Source organism: Astatotilapia calliptera, chromosome 23 (assembly GCF_900246225.1).
Source record: "Astatotilapia calliptera chromosome 23, fAstCal1.2, whole genome shotgun sequence".
In the NCBI taxonomy this organism is placed as follows: domain Eukaryota; kingdom Metazoa; phylum Chordata; class Actinopteri; order Cichliformes; family Cichlidae; genus Astatotilapia; species Astatotilapia calliptera.
The window spans coordinates 18,924,944-18,943,224 of record NC_039323.1 but is presented as its reverse complement, the minus strand read 5'-3'; the positions used below and the strand labels follow the sequence as shown (position 1 = coordinate 18,943,224).

Here is an 18,281-nt window from a genome sequence, read left to right as displayed (position 1 = left end):
TTCATGATGAGAGCCAGGCGTCAGGACTGCCAAAATGAAATAAATAAATATATCATTAAATAATTAATTAAATGTGTCAATAATTAATTAAATGTGTCAATAATTAATTAAAATGTGAAATACATAAATAATTAATTAAATGTGTCAATAATTAATTAATTACATGTGTCATAACTATTTATTTAATTAATTAATTCCAATTTTAATTAATTATTGCCACATTTAATTAATTATTTAATGGTGTATTTAATTAATTCATTATGGCAGTCCTGGCGTTCCATAGTAATCCACATTATTTCCTTAGGGATTAATAAAGTATTCTGACTCTGATAGTTTCACGATACATGACCTGCCATTATCCAATGACACATCTGCTTACCTGTATCTTTTGCTCGTTTCTCCTCTTCTTTTCTATTTTTTCTAAACTGAGCACCTGGTGGCTTTGAACTTTTCTTGTCCATCTTACATTGGTTTTCATTTTGCACTCCAGTATGAACACAAATCCCCCAACTCGAGGATCGCCACAACATAACCTAATAAACCTACACCTTAGTTCACAGATTCACTTTGTCTAAGGTGTATTTCTGGGATTTCACACAACCCAGGATTCAAATCATGAATACATAATGGGCTTGGATTTACAACATTATGAACCCCTTTCCACGGGTTGTGTGTGAGACTTTAAATCATCAAACAGTAAATTATAAATTTTAAATTGTTATTGATCCCTTTGCCCCGAGTCCTAAAGTGTATATTTGTTTTCTTACTCTTCTTATTCTTATATTTATTGTTTGTTTACTTGCACTGCTGTAACTGGAGCCTCGTCGTCTCGTCTCTCTATATACTGGACTGTATGTAGCGGAGATGACAATAAAGTTTACTTTGACTTCAGCAGCAATAGGCGCACCGAGGGCTCTCGTGCTCACTTTTCGCGTATAGAATTTCTATAAAACATCGGTGCAGATTATGTCTGTATCATGATGTCTGGTGTTTTCGTGTTTGTTGTTTTGTTTTATTTTGCGAGTTGGTTATTAGATGCTGCTCCAGCCACCAGTGAATCCCCCGCCGCCCTGCCCTCTCCTCCCTGTGCCGCAAGCAGCAGGCACACCTCGCAAACGAAGGGTACCCTTACTCCCAGCAAATGGGTGATAGAAAACCGATCGGTGCCTGTACCATTCCCAATATGTGCTGGCATGATGTCGGGGCAGCATGAGTACGAGCAATTTTTTTTTTTTTGCCGATGCCCGTGATGCCGCCCCGGGCAACCGCCCGTGTCGCCCGTATCAAAAACTGCTACTGCTCACATGCATCAGAGGGAATTCCACCACATATCCCTAGCCTCCACAACAAGCAGCCATGCCTCCACTAAAGCTAAATCAAAAAATAAAAACAGAACAAAAAACAACAACTATATATTGTGACATATAAAACACAAAACAACTCAGTAAACGAGATATAAAAGAAACAAGAACGAATTCAAACACCCTAAAATGCAACTCCTTTAAAAGCATGATTAAAATATAACAAACAATTAACACTAAAACAGCATAAAACAAGGAACCAGCCAATGCCAGTAGTAAATGACAGCAAAGCTACAACAAGACAGCAGCAGTGTTTAGGCCACCCTTTAATGGTTATACAGATTAAGCAGTTGCCAGGAGAAATGAATCCAGTCTGCAATACTTAACAACAACCTGTAATCTTTGCCACCTTGAACAGGAATGAGTGCAAGTTGCCAGAGCTCAAGAGTAGATGACAGCTGTTCCTGATAACCAACCTCTGATTAACAGCTAAGGGAAGGGTGAATGTTCATGCTAGTGTTTTCAGTGGCAGAAGTGCAGTTTTGGGTCTCTTTGAAGAACGAAACATTGTTATAAGGTCTGCGATAATGTTTTACACTGAGGAGAGACACTACTCTCTACAGACTGACCCAGTGGACAAGTTAAGCATAACAAATAAGAAAACTACAGTAGTTATAGCAGTTGCTTGAAGGTCACTGGACATTAATATTAACATGCATTTAATAAAATCAGCACGGTTGATCATCCATATCACTGATATAATAAAACAGAAACTGATGCAACAACGCAAGTTTATTCAGGTTGCAGGAATCAATCAACATCTTCCTGCTTCGATATGTACGACAATGCTGATCATAAATACAGCCATAAAACTGTGTCATAAAAAACTGTGTCTTAGCTTTAGAGCAATGCAGCGTTAGTTATTAGTGTTTATTCTCCTTTAGGAAATTCATTTTTTGCTTCTATGAAATGTCAGATAAATATCATCACATCACACACACACACACACACACACACACACACACACACACACACACACACACACACACACACACACACACACACACACACACACACGTTCATTTAAGTCATTAATTATGAATAAAATCTGGATAAACCCCGGCTGGTCTCTACACTTTTGTTCACTGAAAAATGATGTGTGAATGTCTCTGAAGAGTTTGTAAATTCATCTTCTGGGTTTGTGTAGCTCAGTGATTCCTCCCTGATATCACAGTTTGTCTCATGTACAGCAAACTAACTGCGAACAGCAAACTAAAGCATCTCAGGTGAGTTAAGTTTAGAGAAACACAGCATACTTCACTATAAAGCTGTGAGTGGAGGAGGAGGACAGAAAAACAACATGTGGATGCTGGAATAATTGTAGCTTTCATCGTTAAAGGACTAAGGAGACAAAGTTTACAAGGAAAGTGACAGACACGTACAGACTGCATTATCTGTTCAACAGTTTCTGTTTGCCTGGAAAATCTCTGATTCTACAGATTTACACAAACACAATGAAGAAACAGGCCTGAACGCAAACCCAGCATAAAGAGGTTCAGTGAATGTGGTGTTGAAGGTGTGGAGGTGGATCAGAGTGTCAGAGGAGACTCTGTAGAAGGACAGAGTGCCAGCAGGACAGTCCACATACACTCCTACTCTGTTAGAGACAGAGGAGGAGGATGAAGAAAAACATGTCTTTTGGTTATTGTGCCAGACAAAATAACGATTTTCAGAGCAGCTCAGACTCCAGGACTGATCATTTCCACCAAACAAACAACTAATACTGTCTCCTTTCCTTCTGATTCCTCCGTAACTCACTGAAATGTCAACCCTGCCTCTCCACTCGACCTCCCAGTAGCAGCGACCAGTCAGACCATCTCTGCACAGCAGCTGAGGACGGTCATCAAATCTGTCTGGATGATCAGGATATGACTGAACCTCCTCCACATGTGTCACCGTCCTGTTGTTGTCAGACAGTTTGAGGTTTGTGTGTACTGTGTTTGTGTCGATTGTGAGTTGACAGGAATCTAATGGAGAGAACAAACACAATCCAGCTGCAGTTATTGATCCATCATCTGTTCATTGATTCACACTTTGATGGTGAGTCCTGACATCAGAGATGTGAATGAGTGATGTGACAGTTTGAAGATGGTTGAATGTGTGCTGCTTTATTTTCATGAATCACATTAACAACACACTTACACTTCCTCAGACCTGGTCTCAACCATTGGACTCCAGCAGGCTCCACCCTGAGAGAAGGAGGGGGGTCAGACCAGCACAGTCTCTTTCAGCATAAATAATATGTAAACCAATATGTTGTGTGTGTTAAATAATTTACTAATGGGAAATCATGAAACAGTAAGTTAGGCACAGAATTAATGTCCCAGGTGTTCTTCTGAGAAATCCCCTGCATGTAAAACTGGTCCTATATGTGTGATTGTTCATATAAAGTTCATATTCTGGCTTAAATAAAAGGAGAAAAAACTACCAGCACCTAGTGAAGGACAAAGAAAAAATTTCCACTCCTTTTTCCTCTATCAACATTGTACATGGCTGCAGCCAGTCACTCCATACCTGAGAGTCTCCAGAGTCAGCTGCTTCAGGAGATTCACTCCTGTCTCTCCAGGATGATTGTAGCTCAGGTCCAGCACTCTCAGATGAGTAGTGTTGGCGGTTACAGCTGATGTAAGGGAATCACAGCCTTTCTCTGTAACCAGACAGCCTGACAGACTGTGAGACACACAAAACACCACAAGTGGGGAAGAATTTATAAAAACTGGGACTTGGTCCACATTTTAATTAATGACTCAAACATAAATAACTAAAAAAAAATTAACAAGAGAGGAGACAGTATGGTTCCCTCAGATTTTGGCAGTGGAAATTGAATTTTGATACTTGGAAAAACACTGATTTCGTGAGTTTTAGACACAAATATAGTTAATGCCACCTCTATATTCAGTTTACAGTGTTGGGAAGGTTACTTTTAAAATATATTCCAATACAGATTACAGAATACATGCCCCAAAATGTATTTTGTAACGTATTCCGTTACATTACTCAATGACAGTAATGTATTCTGAATAATTTGGATTACTTAATATATTATCATGCTTTATCATGCTGCAGGTAAGGCTGCACTTTTTGCAGTGATCTCATATGGAAAACTATTCTGCACGTATATAAAACAGGTCCGCGGCTCCAAACCGTAGTAAAGGGACCTCTGGCTAATACGTCGGGTTCCGTGTCGGGCTCGTAGCTGAAAACTAGCTTTACTTTGTTGTCTGGGTCAACGTTGCTAGTGAGACAGACAGAGGCGTTGAAAGGCTGCTCCAACGGAACTTATTGCTTCGGAGGAAAACACGAACACAGTGTACAGTCGAGTCTTAATAGCTTAATTACAACTGGGCTCGGTATGGCAGTCCATTCTCCCTGCAGCATGGACTGCACTGCCCATAGGGCTACATTCTTTAGGGCTATGCCTGTAACACTCTGCCTATTGCCTTCACATTAAATAATCTTTTGAGTAATCATTTTTAAAAATATTTCTTCACGTCATTATGCGGGCCACAAGTAGGGGTGACATGGACTGCGAGATTGAGACACAGGCATTAGAGCCTCTTAATGCGTGTTTTGTTGGCGTTTCCACCGGCATGGAATTACCAGAAATAGAGAGGGCATAGCCTAACATATGAAACAGGAAAATACCGCCATGTAATCCATTTATTTCAGTAACTGTATTCTGAATACCACCTTTTAAACGTTAACTGTAATGGAATACAGTTACTCATATTTTGTATTTTAAATACATAACGCCGGTATTCCCCAATACTGACAGTTTAGAACCAAACTTTTCAGTAAGTGATGGAAGGATATGTTTAATATTTATTTTTCCAGTCAAATGGAAAGCTTGAACAGATAGACACGCAAATGGAATTTAGCCCTATAATAAATGTTGACTCACATTCTTACTTGCTGATTAACAGATCTCAAATATGTGATCATTTGTATTTAAAACCCTTTCAAATGTTCATAAGGACTGGTTTTCATTAGTAAGTCTAAGCTACATTTTCTATTTCTGAAGTGTCACTAACAATGCCCATGCACAGCTAAATAGTATTATTGTGTACTGGATACTAATTGCAGCATATGGCCTTCAGGGTACCCGTTCACTTTTGCAAGCACATCATAGAACACATAAACACCGATGGTTGAGTAAAGTGAATATGAAATCCAAACAATTAAAACAATGTAATTTTGAGTTCATGAGTTTAACAGTGTGATGAACCCTGACCTTAGAGCTTCCAGTTTGCAGTGTGGACTCTGCAGTCCAGCTGACAGGAGTGTCACTCCTGAATCCTGCAGGTCGTTGTTACTCAAATCCAGGTCTCTCACACTGGAGAACTGGAAGCTAAGAACTGAGGACAGACTTTCACAGCTTCTTTCTGAGAGGTTACAGCCGTTCATCCTGAAAAGATATTGTACAAAATTTTTGATGGAGACGAGTCTGCTTACAGAGCAGAGGTGAGAGCCCTGACATCATAGTATTGTACAACAACCTGCTGCTCAATGTATGCAAGTCCTCGGAGCTCATTGTGGACTACAGGAAAGTGCAGGGTGGAGGACACATACCCATTTTCATTGAGGGGAGAGTGTCAGATGCTTCAGGTTCCTGGGCATCAGCATCATTGAAGATCTGATCTGGTCATCACGTGGATGTGATCACAAAAGCAGCAAAAGTGTGCTGAGGAGGTTTGGCATGGACCCTTGAAAACTCCCCAACTTTTATGGATGCACCATCGAGAGTATTCTGTCTGGCTCTATCATGATTTGGTATGGCAGTTGTAATGGCTCTGGACCACAAAGCTCTATGGCTCTATTATTGTACGATCTACTGTACAATATAAAGCGCCTTGACAACGACCGTTGTTGTGATTTGGCGCTATATAAATGAAATTGAAAAGATGAAAAAAGAAAAGTATGAAAGGTGATCAGATCATATCACTGGGTCTGAACTGCCAGCCATCCAGGATCTGTTCAGATAGGGTTGTAAGAAGAAGGTCCACCGGATCCTCCCTGATTCCAGCCACCCCACCCATACACTCTTTATGGTCCTGCCATCAGGTATGAAGTATATAAGCATCTACAACCACACCAATAGATTCAGGTACAGTTTCTACCTGAACTTCAGAAATATAGGACAGTTTATTTTGCACAATCATTGTACACACTGTAACAGCAGTCTGGCAAGGAAGTAGCGGCTAGCAGGTCCAGCAGGCATGTGGTGTGGAGGTTAGCCGAAGCCAGTCAGTTAAATCAAACAAGAGACCTTTATTCGTTGTCAGCAACATAAGTTGCTGCTGCATAAATACCTGTGCTTCTTGTCTTTAATTACTTTGTCACTGATCTGTACTTGTTGTAACTTAAAGAGATTTATGAATCGGAAACTTTAGACAAATATCTAAAAAACATATAAACCAAACTGTGAGTTGCTCTGACCTGAGAGTTTCAAGTGTGCAGTGTTGACTCTTCAATCCAACTGATAACAGCTGTACTCCTGAATGTTGTAGGTCATTGTTGCCTAGTTCCAGCTGTTTCAGTCTAGAGGACTGAGAGCTGAGAACTGTAGACAGAGCTTCACAGCTTCTTTCTGAAAGGAAACACTCACTCAATCTGAAAAGACATAAAGATGAAGGCAAGTTTTTTCCCCCCATCACTGAACCAGAGCAATGTATTCAAATAATGTTAACTTGACAATAACTTACAGAGCTTTCTTGGAGGCTTTGACCACTGGCAGCAGTCTCAGTAGAGCCTCTTCTGAAACACAGTACTTCTTCAGATCAAACACATCTAGATCTTCTTCTGCTGACAGCAAGATGAAGACCAGAGCTGACCACTGAGCAGGAGACAGTTTATCTGTGAAGAGACGTCCTGATCTCAAGTACTGTTGGATCTCTTTTACTAGAGAACGATCATTCAGTTCATTCAGACAATGGAGCAGGTTGATGTTTTTCTCTGCAGATAGATTCTCATTGATCTTCTTCTTGATGTACTGGATGGTTTCCTGATTGGTCTGTGAGCTACTTCCTGTTTGGTTTAACAGACCTCGTAGGAGACTCTGATTGGTCTCCAGTGACAGACCAAGAAGGAAACGAAGGAACAAGTCCAGATGTCCATTTGGACTTTGTAAGGCCTTGTCCACAGCACTCTGGTAAAGGTGTGTACCTGTTTGTTGTTCTTCCAGCAGATTGACTCCAGAGTTAATGAAAGTCAGATGGACATGAAGAGCAGCCAGAAACTCTTGAATGCTAAGATGGACAAAGCAGAACACCCTGTCCTGGTACAGTCCTCTCTCCTCTATAAAGATCTGTGTGAACACTCCTGAGTACACTGAGGCTGCTCTGATATTGATGCCACACTCTGTCAGGTCTGATTCATAGAAGATCAGGTTTCCCTTCTGCAGCTGATCAAAAGCCAGTTTTCCCAGAGACTCAATAATCTTTGTATTTTCCAAACTCCAGTGTGGATCTGTCTCAACTCCATCATCGTACTTGACCTTCTTCACTTTGGCCTGAACCACCAGAAAGTGGATGTACATCTCAGTCAGGGTCTCAGGCAGTTCCCCTTCCTCTCTGGTTTTCAGCATATCCTCCAGAACTGTAGCAGTGATCCAGCAGAAGACTGGGATGTGGCACATGATGTGGAGGCTTCGTGATGTCTTGATGTGGGAGATGATCCTGCAGGCCTGTTCCTCATCTCTGAATCTCTTCCTAAAGTACTCGTCCTTCTGTGATCTAGTGAAACCTCTGACCTCTGTCACCATATCTACATATTTAGGAGGGATCTGACTGGCTGCTGCAGGTCGTGTGGTTATCCAGAGGTGAGCAGAGGGAAGTAGTTTACCCCTGATAAGGTTTATTAACAGCACATCCACTGAGGTGGACTTTCTAGGATCAGTTAGGACTTTAGTTCTGCGGAAGTCCAGAGGAAGTCGACACTCATCCAGACCATCAAAGATGAACAGAACTTTAAACTCTTCAAAGCTGGAGATTCCTGCTTCTTTGGTTTCAGTAAAGAAGTGATGAATAAGTTCCACCAGGCTGAACTTTTCCTTTTTCAGAACATTCAGCTCTCTGAAACTGAATGGAAATATAAACTGAATGTCCTCATTGGCTTTGTCTTCAGCCCAGTCCAGAATTAACTTTTGTGTTAGGACAGTTTTCCCAATGCCAGCCACTCCCTTTATCAGCACTGTTCTAATTGGTTCATCTCTTCCAAGTGAGGCTTTAAAGATGTCTTCTTGTCTGATTGTTGTTTCTGGTCTGTCTGGTTTCCTGGATGTTGTTTCAATCTGTCTGATCTCATGTTCATCATTGACCTCTGCAGTCCCTCCCTTCGTGATGTAGAGCTCTGTGTAGATCTGATTCAGAAGGGTTGGGTTTCCTGCTTTAGCGATCCCCTCAAACACACACTGGAACTTCTTCTTCAGGGTAGATTTAAGATCGTGGCAAACAACACCATGTGTTCCTAAATGAAAACAAAACCGATGAAAGAAATTCATTAATAAAAATATTTTATATGTATGTATGTATGTATGTATGTATGTATGTATGTATGTATGTATGTATATATATATATATATATATATATATATATATATATATATATATATATATATATATATATATATGTATATATATATATATATATATATATATATATATATATATATATATATATATATATATATATAATTCACTCGCAGTGTGGTTGCTTCAATAAAATGAAGATATTGGTAAATGTCCCATTTAACCAGTGGTTTAAATTCTACGAGAAATCCTCTTACTACTCTGCAGACGGTCAGCCAGCTCCTCCTGGTCCATTTTCCTCAGGAAGTCCAGTATGATTTTCAGAAAAGCCTCTTTGCTGCTCCTCCTCTTCTCTTCATCCCTACCTTCCAACACCTCCTCATCCTCCTTTTGCCTCTTCAAGCATTCGCGATAATCCGGACTGAGAACCTTCTGGATCTTCTTCAACTCATTCTTCACAAAAGTGATGACGTTACCCTCCAGCTCCTAGAATAGAATATTGTTTGAATGACCAAATCAAACTGAAGTAATGCAGTGTCTGTGTTGGAACTGACTGACAATCTGCTAGTTTACAAACTGTAGCATGGAGATGACAGTGAGGAGAATGGGTGTGTTTGTTCATCTGTACAGCACTTGGTCCATTGTAGTTGTTTTATACCTTTTTAGTCTATTCTATGTGATAGTTCATGCTGAAAATGTGATGGCGTATAGTCCAGCGTAGGAATTGCAATGGACAGGTGATCAGATTGGCAAAGATTGGCGAATCGTTTATGTGGATTATAGCGTGTGTGGGTTTATTTTTTTTATTACATGCGCATTTTACATGATTTCTGCAAAACCCCTAATGGAAAGATACCATGGCCTGGGACATGTTAAATGCATGCTTTATAAATAAAAATGGCACAGTATTGTTTGGTATGTATATAAAAGTAGTTGGTTCACATGTACAGACCATAAATATGGTGTCCATATGCATTTGATGCTGCTGCACAGACTGACCACTTTGAGACTCAGAGGTCCCCTTGTCCACTCTGTGGAGGAATCATAAAAAAATTGTTCAGATTATTTCTGTCCACATAGGTCTATAAAGTGATGTTTGTATTTGAACAGAGATTCAATTCAGATACATGAAACTAACACTAACAAGCCTCAAAGAAGTGAAGCAACATTAAAGAAGACTGGGCCATAATTCATCCACTCTGATGTAAGTAACTGATAAAGTCATACAGAAGAGATTGACTTTGACTCATTGCTGCTAAAGATGTTTCTATAAACTACTGATTTGCACAGGAGTGCAAATAGTCATGTGAAAAACTTTCTTTTTCATTTTCTTATGACACGTTACAGTCCTGTAGATAAAATTTACTCTGTGATGTGGAGAAAACTCCATCCTTCAGAGAAGGGTTATACATGTTACTCATCTCTACACTCAGTCTTCTTTATGGTAGACTGTTTAAGTACACAACAGACATAAATGGGAAGACTGCAAGATAGAGACAAGTGAGAAGCGATAATAACCTGTCTGATCACAGTATAATTTGCCTTCATTTTTATCAAAATGGGAGGACTGTAAATACTCTGTGGAAAAGAAATGTAGGTATGTTCAACAATCAGAGATTCAGAGAAATTAAAAAGGAGAACAAATGATTCATAGCAGAAAACATAGAGAGTACAATAGTTCCACCATTTTGTGACGCAGAGTTAAAACTGTTATGAGAGGGAAGTTAATTTTAAGGGAAGCTTTTCAAAATGAAAAGGAAGCAAACACAGAAAAATGGATGATTTGAATGGATGGATTTTTGTACAGAAGCAAACAAAGAATTGGAAACAATTTTACAGAAAACAACTATTTTATCAAAATGAAGCTAATATGGTCTATATAAAGACGAGTGAAGGGAAAGAATTTTGGGCTATAAGGAATAACTAGAAGTAAGAAATATAGAGGTTGGCTGCATTTCTTGCTGAGATACATCTTTGAATGCTGAACATAAAAAGGACTTCTGGAAATATGAGTGCTCTCTACCAGTGTTAGGCTGGGATTGCAACAGTATGTGTGCTATTTTTATGTAAATGATTTAAATGATTTCCAATATGTTGCTGTTTCTAGACTTTTAATGGAACAACACAAAGCATCTCCCTTGGCTTCTGGCATGTTGCATCTCATTTTTATGTTTAAATCACCGTGTATCTATTATAAAATGATCAATCCATACTGGCAAAAAAATAAAATAAATAGAAATACCTGTTATTTCTCGATATAGACAGATTGACATGAGCTCCTGACTTACAGGTACAGTTTTAAAAATCAAATTAATGCTGGTAACATCATGTAGCAACATCCAGGACTGTCTTTCATTTTTCAATGCAACAATCCAAAATCATCCATAAACCTCTATAAAGATGAACTTCCCTGCTTCTCATGTGGTGTCATGCTCACCAAGCTTTTTAGCATCTTCCAGTCATCAACTGCTAGACCAATTGGAGTCTTATAGCCACTTTACTTCAGAAACACCCCCTACAGCATTTATTCTTTAAACTCTGACTGCTGTGTTTGTCAAGGGTGAAAACAATAGACACTGTTGAAACAAATCAGATTACCTCTTTACAGCAGAAGGCCGTGCTTTAAAAGTTTCTCCAATGCCCTTGGACTGGTTGCTCTTTAAGGACACGCAGCTCAGTTCAGGTCCAGGAAAGTCTTTTCTCCGAGGGATCCTGACAGAAAAAGAAATAGAACAACTTTAGAAGTAACTGATATCAACCTACTTGGATTTAGAGACATGCTGTCTTTAAACTTGTTGTTGTTCTTTAATCCTATATAATTCAACCATGCTGTGTTGATGGAGGATATTATAAGACATTTTCATGTTGGTCACAGTATTCTACATTTGTCATTGTTATGTTGCAAACCAAGTTATGGTTTATAGTGATAGTTAATAGCTGCTGCCAACTTGATGTCAAGTGTCCAAGCTGAGATGGTAGACATCTTGTAGTTAGGTCTGTAAGCTTTTGTACATTGACAATTTTTTCATAATGTAGCTTCTATATACATTTAAAATAGATTTTACATCTAACAATAAAGATGTGATTGAAATGCAGACTTTCTGCTTTAAACTAAAAGGTTTAACTAAAGTATTGTGTTAACTGTTTAGGAATTAAAGACATTTTTCTATCTAGTTCCCCATTTTTACTATAAATATAAGAATTTTTTTAATAAGTCTACAACACATGGAGATTATCTGCTGCAAGAGCAGAGTCCTACAGATACTCTTCCCTACATAAATGGCTCCCATCATGTCGATTCTTTACACTTAGTGGGGAAAAGAGCTTCAAACACAGTTACAGCTTTAGGTACAGAATACCTCTCTATCTCAGAAAGTTCCGCTTTAAAGGTTTCTCCAATGCCCTTTGACTGGTTGCTCTTCAAGGACACACAGCTGGGTTCAGGTTCAGGAAATCCTGGACTCTGAGTGATCCTGACAGCAACAAAAAAAAAATGAACACATATTTGCAGCACTTTAACTACATTATCCCTGTGTTAATAACAACTGTTCTAAAAGTAACTAATATCAGCATACTTAGATTCAGAGGTGCACTGTCTTTTAACATCGTCATTTGTTGACATCTCACTTTTGGCAGACTCACAGCTGGATCCAGTTTCAGGTTTGCGTTTGATTCTGTGTTTTTTTCTGTGAATAATGATGAAGCAGTGATGTTAGTGCTGAGCTGTCACATGGAGAAGAGTCATGGACAGTTAGAGATGGTCATCTCACCTCTGAGCTTTGGTCTGGCTCTCATGTTTCCCACACAGAGTGGTTTTAGAGGGAGGGACTCCCTCCTCTCTGTCCTCCATATTCCTGACATACGGAGTAGAAAGAGGACATTTAGAAATATTTACTGAAAAATCTCTTTGTCTGACTATTTGTTAATGACACTTAATTCTAAAATAATGGACAACACAGCACTGTGGATTGTTTTTCTTTGTAGATGTCTATCTAAAAATGCTGTAACTAATGTTAAAGAAATAATTCCACCATTATTTCCTTCAGTGCCATCTCTAAACACAATGCAGAGCAACTAATAGACGTCAATTATCTTGTTAATATTGTCAAAACCTCACTGTATATGACTCTTGATGCTCTTGTTCCTCTGACAAAGAAAGCAGCTAATTGGAGAGGTTTGACTCCCTGATGTAATTCATAATAAGTTTTACCCTGAAGCAGATAACTCATAAACTAGAGAGAAAGTGGTGTTCTGCTTGTTTAGCAGACCTTTGCCTGACCTGTCTGACCTGTCAGTGTGTGTTTCTTTATAATCTCCATCTTTGCTCATAGAGGATCACCATATTGTTTGGTGTTTCACTGTATAATTTTGGGGTCTTTTAAGTCACATCTACATCACTTCCTACCTTCACCTGCAGATGAAACACAAATCATTCATGTGCACATCAAAAGAAATCCTCCTTTCCGTCATGTTTGTTGTCCAAATATCAGCTGCTTCTTTTCTGCTTCATCTCAGCAGCTATTTTTATAGAGCTAGCTCACAAAATCAGTATCTCAATGTCAGGTTAAGGTGCTGACAACATTAGACAGAGAGCCCCAATGATCAAATAAGCAGCACTTGGTGGCTTCACTTTTAACATGAAGAAAGTTCCCTTACGGAGGAAGTTTGATAAGATAAGTTTTGAATTCTAGAATTAGTTTAGAAAATTGTTCATACATCTATTTTCTACTGCTTATCCAATTAAGTGTTATGATCTGGCAAAAGCCTATCCCAGCAGCTATAGTTTAAGAGGCACCTTAGAGTCACCAAGTAACCTAACATGCATGTTTTTGGACTGTGGGAGGAACATGAAACTTCACACAGAAAGTCTGGCAGGATCAAACCCTGGACCTTCTTATTGGGAGACAATGTCATGAACCAGCACAGCATCATGCTATCCTAATAAAATTGCATATATGTGGTTGAAATTCTTGTTTGAATTTTATGGTTTTTTTAAATGCAAGTAATGCATGTAAACCCTAACATTATTTGCTGGAGGCACACGGATCTGTTAGAGATTATTAGTGATATGCACCAGTGAATGCAGCCTAATCCTGGTTCGGACAAACAGGAGGTGAAGTTGTGTTTATTGCCTCCAGCTGTTTGAGTTGATCAGATCCCTTCGGTATATCACAGTCCACTTTTCTTTAACAAAGAGACACAGAGTCAAAGCTTTGGGTATGATTACATGCAAATCTTTTTCATTTTAAATCAATAAACTAATAAAAATGATGTTGTCAGCAACACAGGCATGAGATTTAAGGTTTATTGACATTCTTTCTCTTGTCTGAAATGGCATTGCTTCACTATTTAAAGTGCCAGGTTCACCACTACGTTGTCCTCTTGCATTATGGTACGTTTGAATTTTGCAGTTCCTCTATTCTGGACATTATGGTACAAGCATACAAGCAGGAATCCATGTCATGGGCTGTATCCCAATTCAGGGTCTGCAGCCTTAAAGTAAGCAGCCTTAACGGTCCACAAGGGCGGCGTACTCAAAGATCGCTAAGGCCGGAAGTGCGAAGCTTGTGAAATCGGACGGTCTAGCCTCCGTCGCGCTGCCCAGGTTGCCTAGCAACCATGATATAAAAAGCTTTTCCTCCACAGCAGGAAAAAAAACAACAACAATGACTTTTGCTCCACGGGAGAAAAAGCTGCCCTTCAGTAATCAATAGTGGATCCACACTAACAACGATTCAGAGATCAGCTGCTGACCGTCAGCTTATCTTTGCTGAGCTGGTCACGCACGTACACAAACATTAAATGGCCAGCTTTCCCAGCCCCTGCTTCCCAGTTCCAGCTGGAGCCGCTCCATAGTTCCAACTAAACGGAGCGGCAAATTTGTGCTGTTTGTGGTGGAACTAACCTGTACACAGCTGATGTTAGCAAGGAAAACATTACAGAGTGCTTCACTTACCTTTCACGGAGCTTCCCACAGGAGACGATCACCTGCGCCACACAGTTCATGAAAGTGAAAGTAAAAAAAAGATGGGCGTAAACACCCAGCCCAACACATGACACAGACAATAAAAGATACAATGTGTTTTCGTGTGCGTTATTATTTAAGGTGGAACTTCAATTTAAATCCACAGACCAAAAATTCAAATACACAAAGATAACTTTTCATAAGTTAGTGGGTTAAAGGGTTAATCTATGAAAAATAAGAAGCAGTGCGAGAGCACAAACCTCCACCAGGCAGCTGTCTCTCTGGGCAGTATTTGCTTTTAAGGGTATTGTAATTTATTTTGTATATGTCAATTTTGTTTTCTTTGTTCTTTTTAAATGCCCTTTAAGAAGTTTCAAAAGATTTATCAAAGGTTGACCAGACATTACACCGTTAATAAAATGTCAGAGGTCCAAAGTAATGTGGTATTTAGAATCCCCATTTATATATTATCCCTTATATTCCTATATGTTGTCCATAGGAACACTGGCGGCAAGAGACAGTTTTAAACGGCTCTATATGGCATTATTATCACTCTGACTTTCAGATCAATATATTGAACTTGAAAGCAAATGTGACGTGTTATAGTAAATATGTACTTTCTATAAATGAATACCACACTTGTATAAATCACTCAATGACAGAAAAACATCAAACAGAAGGCTGTTAAGATCTGGTCTGTATTCTGAACAGAGAATACAGACTCTATATTCAGACTCTAACGCAGTCTTTAATCTCAGTTATAAAAATCCAGAATGTGTTTCTGAGAAAGATTAGATTCACTAAAAGGCAACTGCTTCTCTTTTCAGGAAGTTCAAACAGTAACAGGTTTTTAATGTGAACATGTTTGTACCGCTAAATCAACACCCGCCCAGCATTTTCTAGATGGTTTTAACATGGCTAAAGAGTTTAAAAACTTTTTTTGGACTTCTCTTATGATACACTCACATAGAGAGAACAAGACCAAACGTGTGCAAAAATCTAAGGTGCTGGTGTGCTTGTGGTGGTCGCAAGCACAGATGTCAATCAACAGACTTTTTTCTTATTGTAATTAAGAGTTTGTCAGCATATTTGAGAGGTGGCATTAATCCAATAATGTAGTGTTTAATCTTTTATTAATCACTATGTTATGTCATGTTCACAGAAACTAAATTTAAAGCATGAAAGTTGTGATCATGAACTTTACCCAAAGAGGGCAGTGTTTGCTCTCCTTCACCCATGGCAACTTGAAGAGTAACAGTTATACCTGAAGCCATCATATTAAACACACATGACTGGAATTTCCTGATATATTTATTTGTGAAGCGTAATGTGCATTATTTTTTATAAAAATGGGTCCATAAATTGTAATTAAACTTCGACCTCTGACCTCTGGCCTTATAAATATATCAGTTGATCAATTGATCATAGATCCCTGACTGTGTGCAGTTTTATTTGCTGACAACTGTTGAAGCACCATCAGAGACCGCCCTGTCCTGTCTTCCACTTGCATTGTTTGAGCTCCGAGGCTGAAAACAGATCTCTGATTGAGGAAAGAAGTCCTCCACCTCAAAGGAGTGCTCTGTGGCAGAGGTGCGATCTGGTGTCCTTTTGTTCTGGCCTGAGATCACAGACTAACTCCTGCCTGACTCAATGTGAAGCCACAGACTCTGGGTGTGTCAAACCACTGACACATGTGGTATAAGGTGTCCTTTAAAACAGTAAATCACAGGACTGTGTGTCAGGACAGAGCTGACTACTGGAGCTTTGATTCTGAGCCTAATTTTATTTTCAGAAGCTGGTGGTGAGATTCAGGTACCAACAGCCTCTTGTTCAGGTTTGTACATCAGTATCAGACATTTTTTCAGCTTCTCCATGCAGGTCATATATGAAGAAATCTGCAATTATATCATGAAGTTTTCATCATTCAGAGAATCCACAGAATGAAGTCGGTTTGGCTCCGGAGCCTCTGGTATATAATCTGCTGATGGCCGTTTAAGCTTCTGCGCTTCAGGTGAAGTTTTCATGGTGGTGACTGTCCTCTAGTGGTCACCATTAGTAACTACAGTAGGTGTGGCACACTGATGGTTAACACGCGCTGAAAATATTACTTAGAAAATAACGACTATAGTTTAACCAGTGCACTAAACTAACTCTGTTTGAAGTATTTCAAACCACATGAAACGCTAATAGCTACAGTGGACTTGGTTGTACTTGAACTTCAGTCGTTCGGCTGAGGTAGACTGGTGGGCGGGGCGATCTCCTGTATCAGGTCAGCCTCTGTTTATTTCCTGGTTAGTTAAACTGGCTTTTGTCATGTTTACGTGGATACTTATACTTTGGTAAGTGTTTGTTTGTGGTTTATTCTTTGCTTTTGTTTGCAAAGTTGCTCGTTTGTTTGTAAGAGCGGATTTGTAGAGTGTTTATTTTATGTGATTATCAGAGCCCAGCGTGCGGACTGGTTAAGTATGATGGAGAGATCTGTGAAAGCACGCGCGCTGATAGAAGTGTAGCTTTAACAAGGGAACCTTTTAAAATCGTATCTTGAGGCCAAACCATTAAACTTGTAAAGCGGTTTCTATCAGAAAGTGAATCTGGTGACAAGGAAATTTGGATAATGACTCAAAATAACGTCCCGGAATGAACAAATGCCTGGAGCGAGTAAATATCTGCTCGGTGAAAAAAAAACAAACCCTGTCAGCTGTTTGGATGCAGTGTGTTTTTATTCAGGGCATAAAGATACAGTGGTGTCAAACATGCGGCCTCGGGGCCAGAAACAGCCCACTTTTGGACGACTTTGCACATTTCAAAGTTTAAGACAGTTTAACACAGGCAGGGAAACTGTGCTGAAGGTATTTCTAGATCTTGGCAGTTTGTTTGATCTGTTGTAAATGTAAAAATATTCTTGAACGTGTTTATATTAAAACACAAAAAAGTGGATTATTGTGAAATTATTTTACTCTTTCAGCCCACGTGAGATCAAATTGGGTTCATTACTAAATCAAGTTTGACATTCCTGCGTTACATGTTCTGTAAGCAGTAATTAGGCCAATATTAAAGTTTACAGTGTTACAGTTATTGCCCTGAAAAAGGCCTGGATTGTAAAACAGAGAAAGAAATGTGAAACAGCACATTTAGCCATGATACCATGATTTGTCCCAGTAGACTGACTATAGACCGTGTGACTGTTAGCATTCACATCTTCGTACTTATTAAAATCTATAAATAATTATCTGTAACTTACTGAAGATTTATCAGGACATTTTAGCTGCAGTGCTGAACAAGTTTATCAAACCACCTCCAGTGTAAGGTTTATGCCACAGCTGTCCTTATATTAACAGTAATAGTTATTACCAAAATAACAGTTTATGTTTCTGTAACAATTAATCAACCAGTATGCAAAACCTCTGCAATCTAAATTATATTTTTAAT

At 39.1% G+C, this 18,281-nt stretch overlaps 1 protein-coding gene across 1 annotated transcript; it reads right to left on the bottom strand.

Moving 5' to 3' along the window:
* Positions 1-2,339: 2,339 nt before the first annotated feature.
* LOC113015559 (NLR family CARD domain-containing protein 3-like) lies at positions 2,340-14,897 on the bottom strand. The gene is made up of 13 exons (XM_026157569.1): positions 14,844-14,897; positions 12,658-12,741; positions 12,463-12,573; positions 12,247-12,360; positions 11,486-11,599; positions 9,840-9,918; positions 9,145-9,373; positions 7,064-8,825; positions 6,798-6,971; positions 5,593-5,766; positions 3,876-4,031; positions 3,504-3,550; positions 2,340-3,328 (listed from the first exon to the last, which is right to left on the bottom strand). The coding sequence occupies exons 1-13, from the start codon at positions 14,891-14,893 to the stop codon at positions 2,760-2,762; spliced, it is 3,663 nt and encodes a 1,220-aa protein (XP_026013354.1). The 5' UTR covers positions 14,894-14,897; the 3' UTR covers positions 2,340-2,759.
* Positions 14,898-18,281: the final 3,384 nt, after the last annotated feature.

What these genes read in the sequence shown, in the direction of transcription:
- LOC113015559 (XM_026157569.1), bottom strand. Translation starts at nt 14,893, where the DNA reads ATGAACTGTGTGGCGCAGGTGATCGTCTCCTGTGGGAAGCTCCGTGAA. An exon ending in TGTGGGAAGCTCCGTGAAAG is followed by an intron (nt 12,742 to 14,843) that starts GTAAGTGAAGCA and finishes TCCGTATGTCAG; the next exon opens with GAATATGGAGGACAGAGAGG. An exon ending in CGGCCTTCTGCTGTAAAGAG is followed by an intron (nt 9,919 to 11,485) that starts GTAATCTGATTT and finishes ATTCCTCCACAG; the next exon opens with AGTGGACAAGGGGACCTCTG.